The sequence below is a fragment of the Colossoma macropomum genome, unplaced genomic scaffold (assembly GCF_904425465.1).
Source record: "Colossoma macropomum unplaced genomic scaffold, Colossoma_macropomum, whole genome shotgun sequence".
NCBI lineage: Eukaryota > Metazoa > Chordata > Actinopteri > Characiformes > Serrasalmidae > Colossoma > Colossoma macropomum.
The window spans coordinates 11,649,126-11,660,632 of record NW_023494810.1 but is presented as its reverse complement, the minus strand read 5'-3'; the positions used below and the strand labels follow the sequence as shown (position 1 = coordinate 11,660,632).

At 37.3% G+C, this 11,507-nt stretch overlaps 1 protein-coding gene across 1 annotated transcript; it reads right to left on the bottom strand.

Annotated features, from left to right (window-relative positions):
* Window positions 1–1,251: 1,251 nt before the first annotated feature.
* rab43 (RAB43, member RAS oncogene family) lies at window positions 1,252–10,916 on the bottom strand. Its single transcript, XM_036559544.1, has 3 exons — window positions 10,580–10,916; window positions 6,706–6,889; window positions 1,252–4,517 (listed from the first exon to the last, which is right to left on the bottom strand). Exons 1-3 carry the CDS (start codon window positions 10,766–10,768, stop codon window positions 4,264–4,266), a joined length of 627 nt encoding a protein of 208 aa, XP_036415437.1. The 5' UTR covers window positions 10,769–10,916; the 3' UTR covers window positions 1,252–4,263.
* Between the last annotated feature and the right edge of the window lie 591 nt (window positions 10,917–11,507).

Below are 11,507 nucleotides of genomic sequence, written 5' to 3'. Positions count from 1 at the left end.
CTGCTGCACCATTTAAGGTGGAACGGGAAAATTCGAGCAAGAAGTTGGCGAATGAGAAACTGACGTCAGCCTCGCAAATTTTTTGTGTTTGTCAGTTTTTCGTTGCAGATTAAACGTATCAGGAAACCAACTGGAGTGATTATAAATGCAAGTAAGTCTATTCGTCTCCAAATTACTGATGTTTGTCTTAAATCTTTCTCTTTGCTTTTTTGTTAACTACTAGCTAGGCGAGACTGTTATCTGACTGTTACCAGCAGTCTGCACTGATCTTCAGGGATAAAGGGTGAATTAGCCAGCGTTTGTTAAAACTGTGTTGAACGATCAGCAGAGCTTTATTTTACTGCAAAAGAGGATTATTTTATTTTTACCTAAAAATCTGCTGTGGAGCTGCAGCAGAGCAGTAAAAGAGCTGCATGTTTTTGACCCCTGATCTAAGCCTTTTTAATATACAACACTAAGACTTGATCTTACTGACACTTCATAAATGTGGACCCAGATTTAAGATATTATTGACCATGTACAACAAAAACCAGTATTCAATATTATATATATATATATATAATATACATTATTCAATACAGTGGTATGAAAAGGTTTTTGTTGGGTTTCTTGTTGATTTTCTAAGTGCAAACAAGTTAATAAATCCTCTTAAGTTAAATATGGCATGTTTCTGCCAAATTTAAGTGCATGATCTGCTGCGTTTAACATAATGAAAAACAAAATACAACACAAAATATAAAATATGTGCAATAACTTATGCACAGGCCACATTTTATTTTTTATTTTTTCTTCATTATGTTAAACTCAGCAAATAAACCATAATTGTCTATTAATAGTGTGCAGAAGCGTGTTCTCTGTAGAGGATGTGTTCACTTATTAACACTGTCGAAGTAAGTACTACCAGGGGTGCCCAAACATTTGCCTAAAGCTGTATGTAATCTTAAGCACCAAGAATATTGTTTAAACTATTTACTGGGCAGTGTGTTTTTGCCAGTAAAACATCATATACCATTACAATAAATACAAATAAACGTAAATACAAAAAAAATAAAACAAGAAAAGCTCTTGGTTTTAAATTAGAAGCTAATTAGAAGAAAACAGTTAGAAGGAAACAGATTTGGTTCATGATTTTCTTTACAGCCATTGCATGGATTTGTTCAGTTCCATCAGCAGCACCTGATTTAATTTAAAGTAGGACTGATTAGATATTTTATGAATTCCTACCCATAAAGCACATCCATGTATCCCAACTTATTATTCATGCATCGAAGTTTTATTCATAAAATAATAAAACAATTTATTCAATATGAACGGGTCATTCAGAGAATTAAATTATGCTGCATACATAGATTAAAAATGTCATTAGAGAAGAAAATGTCATTGATTAATAAAATATCAAGATAAAATTCAAAGTTAGATTTTTTTTTTTGTTGTCCCTAGAAAAACACTACAAATTCATAATTCTAACAGTATAAACACTGTATTAAAAGGCACTAAAGACATCCACTCTGGAAGATTCCATTACAATTCACTTTCAAGTAAATAAAAACATCTCTTAATCCTACATAATGTCTCAATCCTCCAATATACTTAAGTACAAATTGTACAGCAAAGTAAAAAAAATCCATAAATCTAAAAAAACTAGTAAAAGTGGCTTCTCAAAAATGTAGTATCACTTTCCTTTACATGTAGAGTAAAAATTACTAATTTATTTCTATTTACTACAAAAAAACAAAATGTGTACTTCAGTTACTGAAAAAAAAACAAAACAAAACATCTAACCTTCATCTAAAAGTAAACAGAATATAAACAGTAAAAATATGTGGCTACAACTGGCTTGAGATGCAAAGACATTTTGACTTGCTAATGCAGCTGTAAAAAAAAAGCTGCATGAGATTTTAATAAAATTATTTTAGTTATTTAACTAAAAAAAAAAAACCTTACATAATGTAAATAAAATATACAACAGCCACTGAAATTGAAATAAAATAAAATTATTACAAAATATGATTGGAAATGTTTTCAAGAATTTAGAGTTCATGAGTTATTACGCATGAACATTCTTATGAGCTTACATTCAGGAATACAAGAAGACTTCATTATGGCAGTAAAGAGTAAAATCAGTCTCGTTTAAAGGGGAATTCCCCCTTTCTTCAAAATTTCTGCATAATTCATTGATTGAGGTGTAAACAGCCATTCAAAGTGGTTTGGTGTGAAATGGTTCACTGTAGAGAAACTTGGAGACAAATAAAGTAATTTTCTTTACTGATTTATTTTCTAATTTTATTTATTCACTTACTATTTACTTAGTTATTTAGTGTAATAACTTCCTGTAAAGTGCGTTTTAGGGGCATTAAGTGCTTTGGACGCCTGGTTCCTATCACCACCGTTGTGGCTGTTTATATCTTGACTATTTAATTATGCAGAAATATTGAAAAAAACATTGGTGGAACTCCCCTTTAAGATGCTTATCCATCTCTTTCCCTTGATTAAGTCGTGATGACCCCTCCTAGACACTTCCTAGAATTCCTATTTGTCTTTCTATAAGTTGACAGGATCCTGAATTCACGTAACGTGCATAACTGAAGGTTCTTTCAGTTGAGGGGATGGTCATGAGATGAGGGTCAGTTCTGTTCATCATATATTCTTCATTGTATTCACTTGGAAATGTTCATCCTAATTCCAGAGCACTGATTTTAACGGATACAGGTTTCCAGTTGAACACTAGGACGCTTGCTGAAGTCGTAATGCAGCTGTGCAATAATATGAAGTGTAATTAGTGTCTCTCAGCAACAGATACAGTATTACAATAATGTATTACAGCATTACTACAAAACATCTGTTGCATATGCATCACCTGGAGTAAACACTGGCATGTGAGAAACACTTGTATATTGTCACATTAATTCACCCATTTCACCCTTTTCAGACAGGATCAGTTATATATGGGGTGGTGGGATCATGTCATTTTACTAAAGGGTGTCTGTAACGTTTATGAACCATTCACACAGGATTTATATAATCTGGGATTACTTCTAAGGGTCATTTTATAAGGCGAGATGAATATAACCTGAGAAATTTCTACTGTTTGTTTATAGGACAGGATTAAAATAACCTGGGGTTATTTCTACAGTTTGTTTCATAGCACGGTATTAATATAATCCAGGGTTATTTTTATAGGTTGTTTTATAGCATAGGATTAGCATAACAGGGATAATATTTTTTAGTTTGTTTTTTAGCACTGGATTAATATAACCTGAGGTAATTTAATTTCTGTTGTTTTTTTACAGCACAGGATTAGGGTAACCTGGAGTTATTTCTAGAGACTACTTAGTAGTACGGGATTAATATAACCAGGGATTATTTCTTCTTCTCGTTTTATAGCGGGGGATTGACATAACCTGGGGTTATTTCTACAGTTTGTTTAATAGCATGAGATTAATATAACCTGGGATTATTTCTACAGATTGTTTTATAGCACAGGATTAATATAACCTGGGGGTATTTCTATGTTTTTTTTTTTATAGCAGGGGATTAATGTAACCTGGGATTATTTCTTAATATAATATAACCTGGGATTATTTCTTATTCTTCCTGTTTTATAGCAGGAAATTAAAACCTGGGGATATTTGTACAGTTTGTTTTATAACACGGGATTAATATAACCTGGGATTACTTCTACAGTTCGTTTTGTAGCTGGGATTAATATATCTTTACTGACTGGGAGTGTGCAGTCAATAAAAATGACGGACATGGCAGATTTGGAGGGGACTAAAATCACTGAGAAACACTGGTCCCATCACCTCACCTCCACATGTAAAATGAATCCTGTCTGAATGGTACTTGAATTAGCAAGCGGAATGAACTGATTGTAATTTAAGGAGATTAAGCTATGGCAGGTGAATGAAGCTAGCTTATTTTAAACTATCTCACAGATTATGAATTGATGAGAATTAGCCATATCAATCCGCTCATTATAATCACAGTAGGAACTTCAATGTTCCCATCAAAACCAACCACAAACTACCCGGTTCCTCTGTGTACTCTGAACCCTTCCCGTCTATTCATCTTTCTAAAAACGCGGCCGCTTCTGAGCCTGATATGATATATCCACTGGTCCCTGAAAAAACTCTTGATTAAATGATTTCAGTCATCGTTGACTGAGCAATGGTTCACACGACTAGAACCCTGTGTTCAGATTTAAGTGAATATTGCTAGGAATGCTAATAACAACACAACCAGCCGGAAACCAAAACTTCGACATCAACACCCGCAGCCCCAGCCCTCATTGGTCACGTCTTTGCTGTTCAGTTTAAAGCTGTCCGTCACGTTATCGTGGAACATGGGCCCGCCGTGTCTCAGGATCAGTTCGGCCGTCATCTTGTTAAATGCTTCATCCACGTTGCTGGAGTCCTTGGCAGAAGTTTCAATGACACTAATAAAGTCCAACTGCTGAGCCATCGTCTGCGCATCCTCGAAGGAAACCTCACGCAGGTCAGTCAAGTCCGTTTTATTACCTGGATGGCAGAACACACTGAAGCTTAAACCAACATACAGTCGTAAAACATTTACCTTTCAAAATCGCTCAGTGGCTCAGAGAGTAAAAAGCTCCACCCCAACCCTGTGCTACAGTATACAGTATACTGACACACGATATGGACAAAAGTATTGGGACACCCCTCCGAATTATTGAGTTCAGGTGTTTCAGCCACACCCACTGCTAACAGGTTAATAAAATTAAGCACATAGCCTTTCAGTCTCGATAGACAAACACTGGCAGTAGGATGGATCGTACTCAGTGCTCAGTGACATGGCATCCTATGACAATGCTACCTCTGCCACAAGGCAGTGGGGGGTGTAAAACCTGCTGCCACTGGACTCTGGACCAGTGGAAATGCATTCTGTGGAGTGACAAATCACGCTTCTTCATCTAACAGTCTGGTGGACGAGTCTGGGTTTGGCGAATGCCAGGAGAACGTTATGTGCCTGACTGCATTGTGCCGACTGTAAAGTTTGGTGGAGGAGGGATAATGATATGGGGTTGTTTTTCAGGGGTTGGCCTAGGACCCTTAGTTCCAGTGAAGGGAAATCTTAATGCTTCAGCAGACCAAGACATTTTGGACAACTGTATGCTTCCAACTTTGTGGGAACATTTTGGGGAAGGCCCTTTTCTCCCAGTGCACAAAGCGAGGTCCATAAAGGCATGACTGGGTGAGTTTGGTGTGGAAGAACTTGACTGGCCCTCACAGAGTCCTGACCTCAACCCCATCACACACCTTTAGGATGAACTAGAACAGAGATTGCGAGCCAGGCTCTAAGCTTCACAGAAGAGTGGAAGCTGCAAAGGGGGGGGGGGCAACTCCATATTAATGCCTATGGATTTGGAATGGGATGTCATAAAAGCTCCTGTAGGTGTCATGAGTAGGTGCCCCAATACTTTTGCCCAGACAGAGTATTTTACAATTAATATGAAAACACATGTCTTTTGACTTTGTACTAGCCAGTAGCCAATAGCCAGTCAGGATATTGGCCAGGCCAGGGGTGCACAACTCCAGTACTGAAGGGCTGATCTCCAGCATAGTTTGGTGATTTGCCTGCTCAGACACACCTGATTCAACTGATCTGTTAATTGCCATGTTTAGTGGGTGTCTTTGAGCAGGAACACGACCAAATTATGCTGGACACCGGCCCACCAGAGTTGTGCACCCCTGGGCTAGGCCGTTTCCAGTGGCCAGAACGCCAAAAATGTTTTTCTGGTTTGGGAAACCGGTCTTGGGTTATTTTGGCTGTGTGTTTGAGGTTGCTGTCCTGCTGAAATGTCCATCTTCTCCCCAGATGCAGTTTCTTGGCTGATGAGATTAAATTGTTCTCTAGCATCTCCCGGCACATCACTCCATTCATGGTTCCTTCAATAGCGTGTAACCCTCCAGCGCAGTTTGCAGTGAAGCAGCTCCAAATCATGATGCACCCACCACCATGCTTCACTGTGGGTTTTCTTGAGATAATACGTGAAACCTTTTTTTGTTCAAACATGACAACTTGAATTAAAGAGTTCTATTTTTGTTTTGTCTGACTATACTCTGAAATGATTCTTTAAGGGTTCTTTAGTAAATAAGATGGTTCTGTATAGAACCTTGAACACTCAAAGAACCCATCGCATGGTTCTTTGCGTCAAGAAAGCATTCTTCAGTTTTATGGAGACTGTGCTGTTGATAGATCTATATACCAAAAACGGTTCTGCTATTGTTACAATATGAGCTTGTAACCACAGAAGTATCCCTTTGGGGCTGTGTAGAACCCTTTTTAAAAAAGTTCTATATAGAACAATCTACAGCACATTCTTCCTCAATCTGAAGAACGCTTTCATGAAGCAAATAACCCTTCAATCACGCAAAGGGTTCTTTGAGTGTTCATGGTTCTATATAGATCTATGTTTTTATCAAAAGAACCTTTGAAGAACCATCTTTTTTTAAGAGTGTTCAATACATTTGTCTAAATACTTTTGTGCAACTTCAGAAAAAAAATCCATATTTAAGCTTGTTCCTTGTATGTGTAACTTGTTTTCACTTTCAATTTGACTGGGCTTGTCGAAACTTCTGCATAAGACTGTGTAAAACATCCTGAGAAAATTAATCATTATTTCATCATTTCTTAAACGTACCATTATCCTTAAAACATGCAGAGAAAAACGAGCAATTCACCGACCTATTAGAAGGGGGACGATGTTGGAGCCACCATATTTCTTCACATCCTCCATCCATTTAGGCACCGACATGAAAGAGGACCTCTTGGTGATGTCGTAGGTGATGATGGCGCCATTGGTGCTGCGGTAGTAGCTCTGGGTGATGGTCCGGAACCTCTCCTGTCCTGCCGTGTCCCAGATCTGCAGCTATACAAAACAACAGCAGCTCAAACAAAAATACTTCCATCACAGCAGCATTAACAACATTAATATCGTCACTCTTTCTACTGGAATGGAGCCTATATGCTATTTAGAACACTTGTTTACTAAATTATATATGCAAGCAATTATACTTTAAACATAGTGTAAACAGTGCTGGGTGACATATTGTCTATATCGATACACGATACATGATATTGTTCGTCTGTTTCAGAGATATATATTAATAATTTAATAAAAAAGTGGTGTTATTGTTTCCACATGGCTTGTTTTCAGTATTTAATTGTGTTTTGTGCAACATGGTATCCAGGAATTTAACTGCGGTGTATTTCGTTTACAGGTTACTTCAGATTGTTTTAAAGAACAATTTTAAATGCTTTAAAAAATAGTAGTTTTCTTTCTGACATTGTCCTTTGATTAATGATTAATGATTACATCACTGTGTGAGGTGAAACAAAATAGGTCAATCAAAACAAGCTACACCAGATTAAAGGGGAATTCCACCAATCTGTCAATATTTCTGCCAGATCATGTCATGTCTGAGTCATTCAGAATAGTCTCACATGATCTCTTAAAGACTGTGGTGATAGGAACCAGGGGTCACAATGCCTTTAACAGGAATATAGCCATTAAACTTACTATCCAACAAGACAAATGAAGAAGCCTTTTAAATGGGTTTAAAGGGGAAATTCCACTGATTTTCAGAATGTCTGCATATTTAATCACTGAGGTGTAAAGAAGCTCTATCAGAATAATTTCTTTACAGTGGTGGTGATAGGAACCAGGGGTCTGTGTCTACAGCGCAAATACAGACATTTTATTTACTATCCAAAATCACCAGTGAACCTACACGTCTTCTGAGTTTTATATATGATGTTCACAATGATAAAATTGTGGAAAGTCTGAATCTGTGGGATTTAGTTTGCCCCACAATGCCCTACATGTACCCCAACATAAATGTATTTAAAAATGTCTTCAGACATCTGGTTCCTATCACCACCACTGTGAACAATTCTGAGTCAGTAAATTTCTCTAGAACAGAGCTTTTTACATCAGACCACTCTGAATGACACTATGAATTTTTTTTAAACTGTGGAATTCCCCTTGAACATTCTTCTAACATGGAGTTAGACTACCCAGGGAGCACAGGGTCATTACTTCATTAAAGAAAACTCAGGTATCATCTGATATATATATTTAAAAATATCGAAACAATTCAATTTGATCAATATTGCTTAGCACTGAAGTGTGAATTAGACTTTCATCCTCTAGAACCAGGACTCAACCAGGAAGAAAAAGTGCTGACATTTCGCTGAGTCATCCATTAGAGCTTGGTGTGCATTCACACTGGAGCTACACACGGTCTGCTGTGTCCACACCATCCACCGGCCCCAAAACAAGCAAACTGACCACAGTTTACCATCCCAGTGCTTCAGCGCTCAGGCTGTGCATTTAATTACTCAATTAGTCACTATTAATAATTGAATGCCACTGAAACGTTCACTACAACGAGCCACTTTTAGGGGGAAAGTGAAGAAACATTGCATCCAGAATCCGAATTACATTTCACATATATCACATATCATCAGTATCAGAGGGGAATTTCACTGACTTTGCAAAATGTCAGTATATTTCAATCATTGAGATGTAAACAGTGTCATTTAGAGTAGTGTGATGTGAAATAGTTCTTTGTAGACTGACTTACTGACTGATTTCTTTACAGTGGTGGTGATAGGAACCAGGGGTGTAGCCATTTTCTATACCTTTATTTTTCTCATGCAAAAACCATAATAATGGTATAATAATGGTAAATCTGAAAAAATAGTTTTCTTTGGAGACTATTGTGCCTCAGAACACCATGTACATCCCCTTCCACCAAGAAAGACTCTATAAATAATCTGTTTTAGGCCCAAACTTTCTTATCGTAAAACAGTGTCTCAGGCATCAGGCAGTGTATTCATAACCATTTCATATAATAACTTTCTGTGAGGGAACTTTCAGAGGTGGACGTCTGGTTCCTATCATCATCACTGTGAACAGTACCGACCTTGAATATTCCTTTTCCAGAATGGCACATATTTACATCAAACCACTCTGAATAACTTCACATATTAATGATTTAATTATGAAGAAATTTTGAAAAATTGGTGGAATTCCACTTTATTGTTACCTCAGTTTCTTTTCAGACCATCATCAAAGTCTGTAAACACATGGAAAAGATGGTTCTTCAAGGGTTCTTTAGTAAAAGGAATGCTTCTATTAAGAACCGTGCGTTCTATATATAACCCTTTCATGCTTGAATGGCTCTTTGCCTGGTGAAATGGTTCTTCAGATTGATGGAGAGTGTGTTGTAAATGGTTCAGTTGAATCTATATAGTGTTCTTACAAGTTTGACATCCTAACAGTAAAAAAAACCTATATAGAACCATATGCATTCTCCATCAATCTGAAAAAACAGTTCGCCATGCAAAGAACCATTCAATCATGAAATGGTTCTATATACAACGCTACTAAGGAAACTTCACTAAGGAATCTTCAAGTGTGTAGTACTTTTTAAATGAGTGGAACTGTATGTTGATGTTGCCTATTGATGCTTTTAGTTTAGGCCTTTTTTGTTAGTCTGCTAGTGTCACTTTTAAGTAAGGCCAAATGAGTTTTCAGTCAGTGTCATCAGGCTCCACAACCCACACACTGACAGCGGAGCCACTTGTGTGCTTATGTGGCCAAACAGTGAGATCCTGATACATGCCAACGTATACGGCAAATAAACCTGCCTCTGAGCTGATGGCTGAGTTGCATAACTTGTCCATTGAACCTGTCGTGCCAACTCGACTCAACTGAAGTCAACAACTCACACCATCAGCAATCAATTAAGATATTTTCCCCTAAATCTGTTTTTCTAATGCATAATATAAAAGACAGCCAGTCACTGCCTTTCAAACCCACTTTGGCTAAAGACAACACAGGCAGAGGGAATATTAAAGGGGAATCCCACTGATTTTTCAAAATTTCTGCAAAATTCAGTGGTTAAGATTTACACAAAGTCATTCAGAGTGGCTGGATGTGAAACTTACTCAGGTTCCTTTACAGTGGTGGTGATAGGAACCAGGGGTTGCCATGTCTACAATACAAATATAGCCATTTTATTTACTATACAAAACCACCAGTGAACCTACACGAGTCGTCATGTAGGTTTATACATGAGTTTTATATGGAATGTTGACGATGGTGAAATAGTCATAAAGATTTCTTTCGGGACTATTTTGCCTTAGAACACCCTTCTTGTATCTTTCCACAATGAACATATTAAAATATATAAACTTAGTTTTAAAACCTTATCACAAAACTACTGTAAAATGATTCAGACATCAGGCAGTGTTTCATAACCATTTCATATATCTGCGAAGAAGCTTTTAGAGGTGGACGTCTGGTTCCTATCACCACCATTGTGAACAATTCTGACTCGGCAAATTTCTCCAGAACAAAGCATTTCACACCAAACCACTCTGGATGACTTTGTTGACATGTTAACCATTTAATTATGCAGAATTTTTGAAACATCGGTGGAGTTCCCGTTTAAATCCAACTTTAAGAGCTTTGTGAGGACTCTTAGTTTGTAATGAGGGCCAAATGACAACTCACACGTTTACCAGAGCCAGAGGAACCGGAGGAACCCACCTTGACTCTCTTGCCTTGTATTTCCATCGTCTTCATGGTGAAATCCACTCCGATCGTGTTGCCTTGCCTCTCGATGAAGGTGCCAGTCTTAAAGCGCTGAACCACGCAGGTTTTACCCACTCCGACATCCCCGACTAAAACTATTTTGAAGACCAAATCGTAGCTGTCGTCCGAGTCCAGCAAGGACATTCTGGTAGAGAGCGAGCTGTTGGTCTTTTATCACTTTATGCGCTGTCAAAAACAGCACAGTGCAGCACTCAGACGTGGACACCTGTAAAAAAAAGCGTCAACTCTGAGCAGCCTGACCTGAACGTGTTTTCCCCACCCGCATTCGGGAAAGCCCCGCCTTCCTTCGCTGTGATTGGCTAATAGTTCATCATCACAAGCAGGCGCCCTATCAGCTGTTTTAGATTTTTACTTTTTTAGTTTTCAATTTGAACGAAAAATGTTATTAATAGTAGATACACATAAAAGAAGGGTTTTAAGAAATGGGAATAATGAAAAATGAAAAAATAGAGTGTAAAAACGTTGAAAAAAATTGTAAAAGCAAATGTTGAAATTAATAATAATAATACTAATAAACAATAGTCAGGACAATTCAAGAGTAAAATAATCAAACAAATCAGAGTACACTGATAAAATTACAAAGATAAAATAAAATGATATAAAATAATAAAAATAATAACTATAATTAAATAAAACTGAGTTGCAGGCTGAGTGGAGGTGGTTACAGACTAAAAATCTGTAATGTTTAAGTGACACCAGGGAGCAAAGCTATGAGTATCTCATAATGCCCATGTGTCAAACACAAGGCCCATGACAGAATCCTATTTGGCCTGCAGTATTTTAGTTTTCTGTTAATATTACAACAATCTACGGGACGGCAGTTACACCTTAACTCTACATAATTCCAATTCCAAGTCCACAC

What these genes read in the sequence shown, in the direction of transcription:
- rab43 (XM_036559544.1), bottom strand. Translation starts at nt 10,768, where the DNA reads ATGTCCTTGCTGGACTCGGACGACAGCTACGATTTGGTCTTCAAAATA. An exon ending in TACAAGGCAAGAGAGTCAAG is followed by an intron (nt 6,890 to 10,579) that starts GTGGGTTCCTCC and finishes TGTTTTGTATAG; the next exon opens with CTGCAGATCTGGGACACGGC. An exon ending in CATCGTCCCCCTTCTAATAG is followed by an intron (nt 4,518 to 6,705) that starts GTCGGTGAATTG and finishes TCTGCCATCCAG; the next exon opens with GTAATAAAACGGACTTGACT.